Genomic DNA, 17001 nt, shown 5'->3' on the forward strand with positions numbered 1-17001 from the left:
CTGGCAATTGCCATTCATTAAGTCTTTGTTTGTAGATCTTTATTAAAGTAATGGAATAAATATTAAGAGAGCAAAATCAGTAAACTCCTAGACGATAATGGAACCATGAACTGTAGATAGATTTATAAAGGCTTAAGGGTGGATTCTCTAGACCATCAAGGCCATCGTGTACCACAGCATTGTAAAATGGCTTTGGGCTGGAGAATTCCCTTTACTGGCATACTGCTGGGATAGCTGTCACCTCCTGTGCCAGCTGCCCTGGCATAAGGAGAAAGAGAAGGCATGTCAGGGTCAGGGCATGAATGGCGGAGACTTGGCAGAACAGAATTCTGCTATGCCAGATCTTCCACTGGGGTAAGGTCTCCCCTAAAGGCCACTAGGGATATATCTATGTTGGAATAAAAGACCTGTGGCACGGCCGTGGCTACCCTAGGTCAGCTGACTTTGGTTGGCAGGACTTGGGCTGTGGGGCTAAAAATTGCTGTGTAGATTGAGGTGAGGGAGTATTTTTCCCTCGGGCTAGAGCCTGAGCTCTGGGACCCCATGAGCGGGGAGGATCCTAGAGTCCAGGTTCCAGCCAGAGCCCATACAACTTCACAGCAATTTTACAGCCCCTCAGCCAGTCTCACCAGCCTGCGTCAGCTCAGGCAAAGGCTCAGGACACTGTGGTCAAGGGGCACCATAGTCAAGAGACAAGGAATGGGGCAAGCCTGCGGTGGGAAGCCATGGAAGGGAGCTCAGGGCAATTTGGGGTGGGAGCCTGGGGAGGCAGCAGGGGCCAGGGATAATGGGGGGATTGATGGGGAGGCACTGGGGCCTGGGGCTATGAGGGTGGAGCCCAGGGAGGCAGTGGGTCCAGGGAACAGGGGAGATGGTGGGGCGGGGTGGGGGGGCTGGGGCAGGCAGCAGGGACCAGGGGTGGGTGGGTGGGGAGCCTGGGGATGCAGCAGCGGCCGGGGCGCCAAAATGCAAGTTCTTTCAGGGTGTCAGGATGCCCAACTCCCATTGAAAGTTGATGGGCATCCTGAAATCCCAGTCTTATTTCACAAAATTAGTGGATGGCAGGAAAATGGCAGATACAACACATGAATCTTAGTAAAGCATCTGATTCAGTGTCACACAAAAGTCTACTCTTAACATTAATTCTAATCAGTGTTAGGTCCAGCCTTATCTTTGTGAATGATGCAGAAGAGGGACTGAACAGTAAAATTACTAGACTGTATTAAACTGGAAGGAGTGGTGACCTGCAGCAAGGACAGAGGAAGAGAGATTAGAAACATGGATGGAAAACGAGGCTGGTCTTGGAAAAGTACAAACCAGTATATCTAGGGAAAAGATACCTGAAGTACAGATATTCAGTGGAAAGAAGAAACATGGACCCCTGTGACTCCAAGATATACCTGTAGTAACAGCGGAAAGCAAATCAGACATGAGTTTACAGTGGGATATAGCAATGCAGAAGACCTATGTGGTTTTGGACTGCATACACAGAAACATAATGTCTTAACGTCAGGGGTAATATTTATTCTCTGTGCAGATGTTGGGTTCCTATACCTGGAATACTGTGCTAGTTCTGGGTATCTCAACACCAAAATGAGATAAATAAGGAGTTGAAAGAAAAACAACAAAAATGATTAGTGGGATGGAGGGCTTGGTTGAAGGAATGATTAAGCAAGATAATTAATATGTGTAGCTTAGTTAAGTGTAGACTAAATGGTGTGTGTGTGTGGGGGAGTTATAAATGTATTCTAAAATTTAAAAGTATTAATTCATGAAAGAAGAGGAATGATTTATGATAGTGCAAATGACTAATGAGATGAAATTCAGATAGGCAAAATTTAGGCTAGCTATCAGGAAAACATTCCTGCCAATGAGATCTACTAGGCTGGGGAACAGTCTGCTTTGGGAAATGGTGAAATCCCAGTTGCTTGAGACATTTAAAGATAGACAGGACAATATTCAATAGGGAAGATTAATTAGATCATCCTAACAGGTCTTTTCCATCTCCAGCATCAATGATTCTATTTCTCAAATGCCTCTGACAGTTCATATGAGATTAATTTTTAATCATATAATTTATTCTTTACTGACATCAACATTGTTTTATTCCCAGCACATTCAATGTTTCTTATGACTTCCTCTTACTGAATGAATCACTGAAAATCCTCTCTCTTGGGCCTAACAAATCTGTTAAGAGACTTTCTAACAATTACTTACTTTATATGGCTACTCACAAGTTCCTAGGACATTTATCAAATAGATCAACTTGTCCTTATTTGCCCTATGAGACCTCACAGAGATTATCTGTGAAGAGTAGGACTCTAGGCATTTAATGTCCATGCAGACTCCAACCTTCAAAAATAGCATCCTTTGGGCTTTACTCTTTAATGCTGGAATTCACAGCCTGATGTGAACTTCCGCTTGATTTCCAGTGTTCCATGGAATACTGCCATGTTTCTCCACCTCTTTTCGAGTAGCCACAAATAGAAACAGTTGTATTTTACTAGATGAAGATGGTATTTGTATTCTGGGACCCATTTAAAGGTGAGGGAGGAAATGGGGATTATTGTTTTATCACCATGTTGCTGAATATATCACAGCTAGAATGTTCCAATAGAATCATAGCATTTCATTCCAAAATTAACAAAGGACATCATTTTCCAATTTCCTACTTTAGTGCAAGTTTCTTTCTCTGTAGAGAAATTAAAACCTACAGTTTAGGTAGGGGGGGGGGCAGAAAAAACAACAGACTAACACAATGTAAACCTGAAATTATGTTCTCCTCACTATTAAGTGACATGCAGAAGGCTTCATTCCTCACACCAAACAATTCCAGAGACAGACTTATATCTTCAGCCAATGGTATCTCTAGATCTTTTTAGCTTGTGATCTTACATCCTTTAGAATGTATTTTTTCCCTGAGTCTAGAATATCAATTGTTTCTGAGTCTCCTTCTTTTTAAATTCAGGGCCCTTTTAATCTGGGGATGAGGGTTCAAATGAAAAGATGAGTATTATTCTAACTAAACAGTGTAAATATCTCTAATTTAAATGTTTTTATGACTAGTGAATTTTCTAGTCACAATATTACAAGTAGGAATCAATGTGTGTAGAAAGAATGAACTGGCTCAGCGAATGTTCCATGCTTCCTGGAATACCACAGAAATCCCTCCCTGTGACCTTTGCTAGGTTCAGACTCTATAAGTATTTTATGTTGGGGGTGGGGAACAGTCACTTTTTGCAAGCATGGACCTTAAAATTATGCCTTTTCGAACAACTTTCTTTCCCTTCTTCCACTTCAGTTCCCACGGAACTCTAGTGGTCCCTACCTTCAAACAACTTTAGAACTACAAAAATAATACCTCTCAAAACATGGAATTCCAGATTTCAAATAGAACACAACACCAGTTGACCTAACTATTATATCAGATGTTAAATTCATATGGAAAAAAAGCAAATAGGTAATCAGCATATTTGGACTTTAAAGCACTGGTGTCACCTAGTGTATTGAAACAATTTGTCAGTATTTTTGTTCTGTTATTGACTGTCAGACTTCATGCAATACCACAGTAATGCTACCAAACTCATGAAGTAATTTGCATATCTCCCAGAGAAGACTGAGAGGCAGCTGGAAACCCATACTTTGGCTGACACCAACTGAATTACACCAGGGATTACTATTTATTTATTATTTGTGCGCTAGGTGCTTAAATTGTCATAGCTGTGTGTTGGCTCTGCAGTGCTAAAAGGAACAAAAACTTATTTTAATCCAATGAAATCAGCAGACATGCCTCTGACTGCATCCAAGAAACAGCTCTTTGTTTACATAGTCACTTTTCAGAAGGGAACAGCATGCACCTCAGATCGTAAAGCCACAGATGGTAACACTACAGTTTCTTCTATGGTTGCATTTCTTGATACCACTTGGATAACAGTTGCAAATATTTTTATTTTTAATGCATTTTTCAAGTTCTTCAGTGTTTTTATAAAGAACCTCTGCTCCTTTATCAAGGCTACCAAAGCTATTACCTATTATTTCTTCCTTGCCATTGGAGAGGTTCTTTGTTTTTTCAAACCAAATAAACCCACCTTAAACTCTATCGCATGCACTATTATCTTGGTCTACTGATTGCGTGCAATATCAGGCAGGAAAGTTGTTTCTGTTACCTCTTTTTGCCCTAGTAGTAGTGGTGGTGGCGGTGGTGGTGGCAGCTCAACCTTCAATTGTTTATCCACGTACAACTCACTTAACTCCTCACAAATCTCAGAGGTCTGACTCCGGACTCCTGGGCTTTTGCATTGCTGTCCCTTTAGTTGCAGCTGTTTTTCCTGCTGGAGATAATCCTAGATATATTTATTTTCTTGTTCTTTGGTAGCATGCTTATTTCTTAAGCAGAACTCCTCAGCTAGAACTATACTCCCTGAGGGATGACATTTGAAGGCAAAATGGCAAGCAACAAGATTACACATGCTTATGCTGTAACTTTTGAGGTTTAGCAATTCTATATGTTAAGATACTTTGCTGTAAAAAAAAAAAAAGTGGGGGCACCCTTCTTCTCAGGCATGTTGCTAGAGGGAGGAATTGTCCTGCAATCTTGTCCATTTTCAGTCTCTATTTTTTGTGAGAGAATTTATCTCTAGTGACCGAAAAGAACACAAAGAGGTGCTTTAAGTTCAGCCAAATAATCAAGAGATGCAATCTGCAGTCACAAAATCAGGCAGCAGTACTTAGGTTATGTCTACACTACAGACCTTATAGGGGCACATCTCTACTGCTGCAGCTGCGACACTGTAAGGTCTCCCATGTAACCACTCCATGCAGATGGGGGAGAGCTCTCCTGTCGGCATAATTAAAATAACCCCCAACAAGTGGCAGTAGCTATGTGGGCATAGTGCTGTCCACACCGGCGCTTTCCTTGGTAAAACTAATGTTGGCCAGGGGTGTGTTTTTTCACACCCTTGACTAAGAAAAGTTTTACTGACAAAAGTGCTAGACAGCCTCAGCGTAAGCACTGAAAGTAGGTAAGCCTGCAATATTCTGTAGTACAATACACATCTGTACTTAAGGGTGGAAAGAAAACTACATGAAAACGAGGAAAGATACAAATTTAAGAAGAAGGAAACCCACAGAACATCGAAAAAGATAAAACAATCTTAAAACAGATAATGGGGAAGCATAACCTTCTCCCATTATGGCCAGCTTTCCGTTATCATTGTTTCTACATAGGCCCCAATTCATGAACAAATTTAAACACATGCCTAAGTCTACCCCTATTCAGCAAAGCATTTAAGTACATTCTGGAGCCCAGTAAAATCAATGAGACTTAACCACATACTTAAAGTTACACACACGCTCAGATGCTTTGCTGAACAGGATGGACTACTTAATCAGAGTCCCAATTCTGAATGAAACTGAATGCCATATTCTGCCAACAGTTACTACCTGGCATAGTGCTTACCACTACAAGTAGTGCATTAAATTCTGACACTTATTAGCAGGTGTGATGATTACTATTGCTGAATTCTATATTGCTCAGAGTACTAAGAATTATGCCAGGTGGTGTTTGTAGGATTTGTCCCTAAATTTGTAAGGCTAGATGTGTATAAATCAGCATAGCTTCATTGATTTACACCAGCTGAGAATCTAGCCTGTAACTCCAACAGCTTAATAAAGTATTACCATACTTCATGTCATTACTGCCGCTGCTACTAAAATATTAATAAGCTCAAGATGATTTCAAAGACTTGTGCTGAAATACTTAAAGAGTTACTTTCATGCTGAGAAAAAAATTACAAGTGTAACTGGATTTTAACAATAATGTTTTAAACAAGTTTCTCTGTCCCCTCCCTCCCCCCAAGTCATACCCCACCTTCCTTGATTCTACAGCTACCTCACTGCAGGAGGCAGCAGAAGAGGTGTGAGGAGAAAAATCTCTTATTCAAACTATAACTATCTGAAATAACACTGGAGAAAAAGAGAGTGGTTGGTTAAGTAAATTGCTTCTCATACAAATGTTCTCAGAATGTCAAGTTTGTACCGGTCCTTTCAAATGTCTTTCTGCTTTCATAGCAAATTAATTTTAAATTAAATTACTGGTTTCCTGCTTCAGAGGGCATGAGGTCTAATGTATATTTTAACTTTAATAAATTAAATTATGCATGACCAAATCTGTACCCTGTGCTTAAGAATATACTACATAAAATTGCCAGGCACAGCTCAGCACCAGTACACACAGGCCAAAGAGTGCTCCCTAATCACTGGATTACAGATTTGTCTTAGTCAGAAAGTTACATGCCTAAAAGTATATCTTTAAAAACTGTAAAATACACAGGGGAGCGGCTAATATGCAAAGCACACTGTACACAAGTAAGGCACTCAGCCATAAAAGGTTTTTTAATGCAATGTGCATGCAACTTAGCACCAAGTAATCTTAGTGGCAGAGTATTGGTTATAGCACTAGAACAACAGAAACAATTGTTTCATGTTGAAAGTTTAGTGTAAACTGGGTGATATCTCAAGTTCATGTATACATTAAAGATTATGCACCCATAGACATGAGAAATTGTGAAGTGTCTGAGAACAAACTGTGTGACTCCGTTGAGCTGAAGAACATTATAATTGTCAAGTAATTATTACCTTGCATAGCGAAGATAAAGTCAATCAAAATTTTTTCACTATTTACTAACTGCCAGGGCTGGCATCATGATCTAGGGACTCTTCCCATGAGATTAGTCTTTAAGAACTTCAAACCCAGTCCCCTCTTGTCCACGACATTCACAATGACATGTGATGACGTGATGTCAGTTACTAGTGATGATGTTATTGTGTAGTGCCAAAGCTGTCCCATAGGGACAAAATTCCATTGTGCTGTGATATTACATCAGCATGGAACATCATTACAATGCACTTTTTGATTTGTTTTGCAAGCTACACTTGAGGGGAAGACCTGTGGAAATAATAGCCTCTCCCATGAATCTGGGGATAGCTGGCAATCCCATTCTGAGTATCAGGGGATGATATGAGCTTCAAGTATTGCAAGTAACTGATGCCGGCCTTGGTTAACCCATTTTCATTTGGTATGACCTCCCCCATTTCCAGTACACATTGCAGGGTCATCAAAGCTTCATCATTGGTTCCAAAGAGTGACCAAGGTGTATTTATTTTATTTTGTTCAACGTGGGACTGTTTTTAGTTTTGTTTTGATTCTTGACAATCTGTTCTTCTGGCATGAGCAGCATTAGATTTATCTCCAGTAAAGCTCCCCACTGTGGGTGGTTTATGTAATTTGCTTTTACTTTTTTGTGTCAAGTGTTGAGCTGTCACAGCAATATGCATTATGTTAATACTTATCGATTCAGTTGTTTTATTCATTTATAACGTAAAAACATAAAGCAACACAAAAACCTTCATGCAGGGCCGAAGCAAAGCATAAGAAAATTAAACAATTGCTTATGGTCCCGAGCAGCTCAAGGGGGACCCCTATTCACTTTTTATTATATGTGATATGGGGAGCCCCAAAATATTCCTGATCAGGGCCCCGAATGGGCTAGCACCATGCTTTCATGCATAAAGATGGAGGGTAGGGTTGCCAACTTTTTAAATGGCAAAAAACCGAACACCCCTGCCCCGCCCCCGCCCCGTCCCTTCTCCAAGGCTCCGGCCCCGCTTGTTCCATCCCCCCTTCCTCTGTCACTCGCTCTTCCCCACCCTCACTCATTTTCACCAGGCTGGGGCAGGGGGTTGGGGTGCAGGAGGGGTGTAAGGGCTCTGACTGGGAGTGCGGGCTCTGGGGTGGGGCCAGGGATGAGGGGTTTGGGGTGGGAGACAGGGTTCCGGGCTGAGAAAGGTGGGTGGGGTGCGTAGCGGGGTTTGGCTTCTGAGGTGGGGCTGGGAATGAGGGGTTTGGGGTACAGGAGGGGACTCTGGGCTGGGGCATGGGGTTGGGTGCGTGGGAGGGGGTGAGGGCTCTGGCTGCAGATGTGGGCTCTGGGCTGGGGCCAGGGATGAGGAGTTTGGGGTGTAAGAGGGTGCTCAGGGCTGGGGCAGGGTGTTGAGGTGTGGAATCCTGGCGGCACTTACCGTGGCTCCCAGGAAGCAGTTGCCAGGTCCCTGCAGTTCCTAGGCATATGGGCGGCCAGGGAGGCTCCGCGCACTGCCCTCACGCTCGCAGGCACTGCTCTCACAGCTCCCATTGGTCGCGGTTCCTGGCCAATGGGAGCTGCGAAGCCGGCACTAGAGGAGGGGGCAACACACAGAGCCTCCCTGGCCGCCCATGCGCCTAGGGGCTGCAGGGAGGACCTGGCGGCCGCTTCTGGGAGCATTGCAGAGCTAGTGCAGGCAGGGAGCCTGGCCTTGTCCTGGGCCTCCGCTGCACCGCCAACCAGACTTTTAACGGCCCACTCGGCAATGCCGACTGGAGCTGCCAAGGTCCCTTTTTGAGCAGGCATTTCACTCGAAAACCAGACACCTGGCAACCCTAATGGCAGGTTAGGAGATGCAGGCACATGCATCAACCCCTTCACCTTTAGAGATTTGAGTTTAAACCAGTGATATGCACATCTCAAAACCTTTGGTTTCTGTTCTCATTTCTAGTCCTGGTTTTAGGTCTTTGGTCCCTATATAACAAGAAGTGAACCATTATGTTTTATTTACAATTAAACCACTGAGTAGAATGAAACCAAGCCAATACACTTGTAGCTGATTACAACACTAGAAAAACAGAAACAATGGTTTTACGTTGAAACTGTAGTGTAATCTGGGGGAGTGAGGGGGGGTGTCCGAAGTTCATTTGTGTCTGGATCCAGCTGCCTGTTGCTGACACAAATAAATACGGAGGAACCATCATTGCACCTGACTCTGGAATGCACATGTGTAGAAGTGAAAATGGTTAATTTTCACAGACTCAAAGTGGGGGTTAGTGCTAATTCCTGGCCTCTGTAAAAAGACTCACTGCTGGCAAAACAAAACAAATAGTAGTCACCATCAAGGACTCATTTTATTCCTTCCCAATGGAAATACAAGGTTTCTAGCCTGTGCACACAAAGTTAGAAAGACAAACAATTCCATGTCATATTTTTCAGAGGTGAGCTACTAAAACTGATTTTCTCAATAGGTCACTCACTGCTGGTCTGATCATGACTCTGGCTATGCTCATGCTCCCTGACTACTCTGACCAGGCTACTCCCAGGTGGCTACTCCCAGGTGACACCAGGTGGCTACTCCCTCTCCCAAGCAGGTGGGCGGACAGAGGTGACAAGTAGATACAACCTTCTGTGCACATGCATGCACACACACACCCCCCCACAACTTGCAGGCCAGCACTGCTGAGCTGACATGGAGAGGCATGTAAACTGGACCAGGAAAAGGGTTGGCTCAGCTTATTTCCCCAGTGGAACAAGGCAGAAACAGGGACTGATTTGTGACTCTCCTGAGTCAGGGCAACTACAAACTGCCCTTTACTCAGAACACATTGCAGAGTGCTAATCTAGCCCTTTGCACCGAGGGTGAAATTTATCCCTGTGCAAATGGCCAGCACCAGGCCTATATACACTTAAGTCTAACTGAAGACATATTTTGAGAGCTTAAATGGGATTTATATAGAGTATGGGGTTTGCGCTGGCATTTCAGGAATGCACAGCACCCCTTGAGATGGTCAATAATTAAAATACCCGGATAATTGTAAGAAGTTTTCAAATGGTCGTGTCGTTACTGTCGGAAGAGGATACTGCCAATGATGACATCACAACTTTAGCCAGTGCAGGATGGCTGACATGACATCACTGTTTAGCTGGAGGAACACAAGTCAGCATGCCAGTAATTAATGATTTAATGACTGGCAGGTCATTTTAACCTGCAAGGCCTTCAAACAGTCAGCCTTTGAATGTGTAAAATTTAATAATAGGAGGGACTGAATAGCTAAAAACACCGATAATGGAACATGGAGGCTTCATTGTACCTGGCCCAGTTCAGCAGTGATCAAATATAGGTATTATATCATGGTTGTTTACAGGGCTATATGAAATAGTGGAGATGTCTGCCCTTTCCAAGTGGACAGCTATGGATATCATGATTGGCACCATTCCTTTGCAACAATTTGCACCCAGTAATTGGGCACCCTTCCTCATCAGAAAGGCCAAGAATTAAATGATAATGAAAACCAAACTACCATCTATCTAACTCTTAGCTGTGGGGATAAATAAAGCAGTGCAGATTTCTGCTGCTGTGTAAGGAAGTTTGCATTGCGTCCTATATGTAGCTGTTGTGGAGGTCCAGTAAATAGAAGACTGCACTCTGGAGAGCTGTCAGACAAGCACCTTTCAGAAAGGCTAAATTTGCTTTTAAAAAGAGCCTACAAAAATGTGGGTTAAAAAAGGAGAGAAATAAATTATCATGAACCAGAGATCCTACCAATAGATGTTCACTATGGCCAGCACCAAACACATATGGATCAGTATGACTGATAAGAGGAAAGGAGGGTTGGTAGTAAGCTCTTGGTTTTAATTGTATACATAAGAGTACCATCCCATCCACACTTGAAGAATCACATCAGTAAAGCAGAGCTGCTACTCCCAAATTATATGAAAAAGCAGAATAAAACCAGCAATTATATCGTACCACAGGGGAATTGTAATGCACAGAGAGAGTAATCACTCTCCATTGTGTTTGTTCAAACGTATCCTTCATCAGACAGATAACTGTATCTACCGTACATTGAGCAAGAATAGATGAAGTTCTGGCTCAGGCTTGTTGCAGTGTAGGGCTAAACACACGTATTGTAAAGGAGGCCAAAGGCTGTCACAAAGAGAGGACATGAAAATGGCAAAGGAAAGCACTGCCTGGGCAAATGAGGTTCTGGGAGAAGGAATGTATCCATAAGTAGGTTTGATTGACTCATTCAGCATGGGCCACAAGGAAACTATTGTAAAAAAAAAAAAAGAAAAAGAAAAAAAGAACCAAAGGTAGAAATTTAAGTTGCCCAGGCGTTATCGAAGGGTTTCCTACTTCTCCCTTACATACTATCCAATCCATCACTCCACTTGAATAACTATGCATCTGCACACACAAGGGCTACCCCAAGACAGCGCATCTTGCAGTCAGGGGAACAAATTCACTCCTACACCACAAATAAACAGTTAGAGCTTGGGGGTGCCATGGTGCTTTGAGGCACAGTCCTGCCTTGGGGCGTGTTATGCCACCTTCTGGAGCTCACCAGCACAGAGGGTAAAAACTATTTCCCCATGCTAATTTTCCCCCTACTGTTACTCATACCTTCTTGTCAACTGTTTGAAATGAGCCATCCTGATTATCACTACAAAAGTTTTTTTCCCCTCCTGCTGATAATAGCCCACCTTAATTGATTAGTCTCATTAGAGTTGGTATGGCAACACCCGTTTTTTCATGTTCTCTGTATAAATATATCTTCCTATTGTATTTTCCACTGCATGCATCTGAAGAAGTGGGCTTTAGCCCATGAAAGCTTATGCCCAAATAAATGTGTTAGTCTCTAAGGTGCCACAAGTATTCCTCGTTCTTTTTGCTGATACAGACTAACACGGCTACCACTCTGAAACCAGCACAGAGGGGAGGCTCGCTCACTGACACACCCATTTATGTGGGCCAGCTTATGCTGTCTGTGATGCAGTTTACTCCCACTGTGATTCCATGGATCTGCTTCCTCCCTACCCCCTCTGAGGGTCTCAGTGCCTTTGAGGGAGCATAGAAGGAGTAGTCCCAGTGCTTTAATGAGCCTCTGGACTGTATTTGTACCTGCCTGTTCTGTGGACTAAGCAAGGAGGGAGGAAATATAGGAAATAAGGAATGGTCTAGGGAAGGTAGGCTGGGAACTTCAGTTCTCTGTGTCTCACTGCAAGAATATGGAGACATGAAATGAAATTAAGAGGTGGAAAATTCGAAGTGGATAAAAGTGAATACTTTTTACACAACCCAAAATTAGTCTGTGGAACTCATTGCTACAAGGTATCTCAAGGTCAAGTTCAGCAGGATTTTAAAAATGGATTGGACACACACACCCCCAGAGAGAGAGAGGAGAGAGAGAACAAAGGTATCCCGAGTCATATTAATAAAATATTAAAAAATAAGAACGAGCTTTGGAAGTGATATAATCCCTCATGATTCAGGGTTTTGAGGAAACTTTCCCTGAGGACAGGATATCCCATAACTGTCACTGAAAAGTTTCTTGTACTTTCCTCTGAAACATCTGGTACTGGGGACTTTTGGTGAGAAGGGAACCAGAGTAGATGGAGCACTAATCTAATCTAGTTCAACAATTCTTATATACCACTCTCCCCATTGTTCATCTGTGCAAAGGCCAGATACAATCTGTCCCAAAGGAAGTAGGAACAATTTACTCATAATTAGAAACTGCTGGTCATATATTCTATGTGATTTGGTTTTTAAAAAGATGACATCATGCACAACTTTAGCTGGAACATGGTTTATAAAAAGAAACAGATAAGCATATCGCTAAATGATGCAGAAGAAGCAGCTCAGATACCAGCTTTGAGCTGTGCTGGTGAGCTCCAAATGTAGGCTTGTTATGTAGCACACAATTAATACTCATCTGTAAAGTCAGTGGGTCAAATTCTGCCCTCAGGTAATATGCACAGGACACCCAATAGTGTTCTGTTGTACTGGTGTGTGTCTGGAGTAACTCCGCTGAAGTCAATTAAGTCCTTACTCTGGATTTACACCAGTGTAGCTAAGGGCAGAAGTTGGCCCATTGACTACATGGGTGCATGTATTGGAGGGCAGAATTTGGTCACTAAATCATCTCTAAGCAATTTTTTTTGCTGAAAGTCACTGGGACAATTCACATATTTGTAGCTAGATTGTGATACACTTACTCATACTAAACAGTACCTTATTCCATGAGTAGTCAGCATGAGCCAGAGTATAAGAATCTGGCCCTTAAACATCAATGCAGTTAAAGCTGGTCAGATCCTCAGCTGACGTAAATTGTCATAGTTCTGCTGAAGTCAGTCCAGCTGAGAATCTATCCTATTGTTTTTCAGTTTTTGGGTATTGGAGAAGATCATATCTAAAACTTCTGAGGGTATCTATCATCCCAGCCACAGCTGAACTAACAGCACAAGATACGGATCCTTTGCCAAATGCCTTCCCTCAGGAAAGTAAATAGAACACTTTTGCAGTGCTCTATCTCAGATTAATCCAGAACATTTAAAGAGCTTGAACTCTGGCCTGGAAAAGTAGAGAGTATTAATTCTAAACGCTCAGTCTTAGTTGGTCTAAGATCCTTTTCCACACCCAGCAGCACATTGTCCATAATCAAATAGTTTCATTCTTCTAAGAGTTCAGTTTTAAAATTAGTCTGAATAGGAGAACTTGGCAAAGGGATACACTGCCAAAGTTAATTTCTCCTGTTATCAATTCAAAAGGCTTAAATAGGCAGCGAAAGTGTTTCATAAGTGTTCACTGTTCGGAGTTCAAACTAATACCTTTTGCTAAATTGCATCCTGATGTTTAATCACTAGACACTTTATATTTCTTTCGGTGATTGGGATCTCTCCACAATATAATATGGGGAATTCAAACAAATGGGCTCCTCCAATGTAAGTTTCAGTTCTGGAAGATTGTTGTAATTCTAAAGTTCACCTAGAAATACAATGTGCTTTAAGAGAGTGACTGAAATAACCACAGATTTTTCAGTCAGTTAAGGTTTTAATATTTCTGTCATCATCAAGAATGCCTCGTGCTATGACATCCAATAATGACAAAACATCTGACTGGCTTTTAGTTGTCATTACTTTCAATTTAGATATTTTGGATTTATTATCAGACATGACAATTTCAAACTCTCTCTCTCTCATGCATACACACACACACACACACACAATCTCTGGGCCTGGGAAGTAAGTCATTTTATAACTGGACCAAAAATGTTGAGTTGCAGTGTATTTTTTACCAAAGGGAGAAACTGAGAATGCTCATTTCGGGGCAGCATTTTGTTGGGGGGTGGAGGGGATATGGATACTAGGAAATGGCACCCAGTAGACCGTGACTGACATGTAGTCCAAGATCTGAGCACTTGCCCAAATAAATCATAGAATCATAGAATATCAGGGTTGGAAGGGACCTCAGGAGGTCATCTAGTACAATCCTCGATCAAAGAAGGACCAATCCCCAACTAAATCATCCCAGCCAAGGCTTTGTCAAGCCTGACCTTAAAAACCTCAAGGGAAGGAGATTCCACCACCTCCCTAGGTAATGCATTCCAGTGTTTCACCATCCTCCTAGTGAAAAAGTTTTTCTTAATATCCAACCTAAACCTCCCCCACTGCAACTTGAGACCATTACTCCTTGTTCTGTCATCTGCTACCACTGAGAACAGTCTGGATCCATCCTCTTTGGAACCCCCTTTCAGGTAGTTGAAAGCAGCTATCAAATCCCCCCCATTCTTCTCTTCTGCAGACTAAACAATCCCAGTTCCCTCAGCCTCTCCTCATAAGTCATGTGCTCCAGTACCCTAATCATTTTTGTTGCCCTCCGCTGGACGTTTTCCAATTTTTCCACATCCTTCTTGTAGTGTGGGGCCCAAAACTGGACACAGTATTCCAGATGAGGCCACACCAATGTCGAATAGAGGGGAACGATCATGTCCCTCGATCTGCTGGCAATGCCCCTACTTATACATCCCAAAATGCCATTGGCCTTCTTGGCAACAAGGGCACACTGTTGACTCATATCCAGCTTCTCGTCTACTGTAACCGCTAGATCCTTTTCTGCAGAACTGCTGCCCAGCCATTCGGTCCCTAGTCTGTAGCGGTGCATTGGATTTTTCCGTCCTAAGTGCAGGACTCCGCACTTGTCTTTGTTGAACCCCATCAGATTTCTTTTGGCCCAAACCTCTAATTTGTCTAGGTCCCTCTATATCCTATCCCTACCCTCCAGTGTATCTACCCCTCCTCGCAGTGTCATCTGCAAACTTGCTGACGATGCAGTCCACGCCATCCTCCAGATCATTAATGAAGATATTGAACAAAACCGGCCCCAGGACCGACCCTTGGGGCACTCCGCTAGATACTGCCTGCCAACTAGACATGGAGCCATTGATCACTACCCGTTGAGCCCGACGATCTAGCCAGCTTTCTATCCACCTTAGAGTCCATTCATCCAGCCCCATACTTCTTTAACTTGCTGGCAAGAATACTGTGGGAGACCGTATCAAAAGTTTTGCTAAAGTCAAGGAATAACACATCCACTGCTTTCCCCTCATCCACCGAGCCAGTTATCTCATCACAGAAGACAATTAGATTAGTCAGTCATGACTTGCCCTTGGTGAATCGATGCTGACTGTTCCTGGTCACTTTCCTCTCCTCTAAGTGCTTCAGAATTGATTCCTTGAGGACCTGCTCCATGATTTTTTCCAGGGATTGAGGTGAGGCTGACTGGCCTGTAGTTCCCCAGATCCTCCTTCTTCCCTTTTTTAAAGATGGGCACTACATTAGCCATTATCCAGTCGTCCGGGACTTCCCCCAATCACCATGAGTTTTCAAAGTTAATGACCAATAGCTCTGCAATCACATCCGGCAACTCCTTTAGCACTCTCAGATGCAGCGCATCCAGCCCTATGGACTTGTGCTCATCCAGCTTTTCTAAATAGTCCCAAACCACTTCTTTCTCCACAGAGGGCTGGTAGCCTCCTTCCCATGCTGTGCTGCCCAGTGCAGTCGTCTGGGAGCTGACCTTGTTCGTGAAGGCAGAGGCAAAAAAAAGCACTGAGTACATTAGCTCTTTCCACATCCTCTGTCACTAGGTTGCCTCCCTCATTCAGTAAGGGGCCCACACTTTCCTTGACTTTCTTTTTGTTGCTAACATACCTGAAGAAACCCTTCTTGTTACTCTTAACATCTCTTGCTAGCTGCAACTCCAAGTATGATTTGGCCTTCCTGATTTCACTCCTGCATGCCTGAGCAAGATGTTTATACTCGTCCCTGGTCATCTGTCCAACCTTCCACTTCATGTAAGCTTCTTTTTTGTGTTTAAGATCAGCAAGGATTTTACTGTTAAGCCAAGCTGGTCACCTGCCATACTTACTATTCTTTCTACACATTGGGATGTTTTGTTCCTGTAACCTCAATAAGGATTCTTTAAAATACAGCCAGCTCTCCTGGACTCCTTTCTCCCTCATGTTGTTCTCCCAGGGGATCCTGCCCATCAGTTCCCTCAGGGAGTCAAAGTCTGCTTTTCTGAAGTCCAGGGTCCGTATTCTGCTGCTCTCCTTTCTTCCCTTTGTCAGGATCCTGAACTCAACCATCTCATGGTCACTGCCTCCCAGGTTCTCCTCCAGTTTTGCTTCCCCTACTAATTCTTCCCGGTTTGTGAGCAGCAGGTCAAGAAGAGCTCTGCCCCTAGCTGGTTCCTCCAGCACTCGCATCTGGAAATTGTCCCCTACCCTTTCCAAAAACTTCTTGGATTGTCTGTGCACCACTGTATTGCTCTCCCAGCAGATATCTGGGTAATTGAAGTCTCCCATGAGAACCAGGGCCTGTGATCTAGTAACTGCCGTTAGTTGGTGAAAGAAAGCCTTGTCCACCTCATCCCGCTGGTCTGCTGGTCTGTAGCAGACTCCCACCACGACATCACCTTTGTTGCTCACACTTCTAAAGTTAATCCAGAGACTCTCAGGTTTTTCTGCACTTTCATACCGGAGCTCTGAGCAGTCATACTGCTCTTTACATACAATGCAACTCCCCCACCTTTTCTGCCCTGCCTGTCCTTTCTGAACAGTTTATATCCATCCATGACAGTACTCCAGTCGTGTGAGTTAACCCACCAAGTCTCTGTTATTCCAATCATATCATAATTCCTTGACTGCGCCTGGACTTCCAGTTCTCCCTGCTTGTTTCTCAGGCTTCTTGCATTTCAGATAACTCGCTGATCATCCCGCTTTCTCAGTATGAGGCAGGAGCCTTCCCCTCTTGTGCTCTCCTGCTCATGCTTCCTTCTGGCATCCCACTTCCC

The 17001-nt window shown here is 43.3% G+C and overlaps 1 protein-coding gene across 1 annotated transcript in view; it reads right to left on the reverse strand.

Moving 5' to 3' along the window:
* Positions 1 to 17001, reverse strand: part of SCN5A (sodium voltage-gated channel alpha subunit 5) — a 319838-nt gene that overhangs the window by 90834 nt on the left and 212003 nt on the right. Inside the window, exon 18 of the mRNA XM_074946329.1 lies at positions 4167 to 4331. Within this exon, the coding sequence (XP_074802430.1) occupies positions 4167 to 4331 (165 nt within the window). The remainder of the gene's footprint in view (positions 1 to 4166; positions 4332 to 17001) is intronic.

This window comes from Natator depressus, chromosome 2 (assembly GCF_965152275.1).
Source record: "Natator depressus isolate rNatDep1 chromosome 2, rNatDep2.hap1, whole genome shotgun sequence".
NCBI lineage: Eukaryota > Metazoa > Chordata > Testudines > Cheloniidae > Natator > Natator depressus.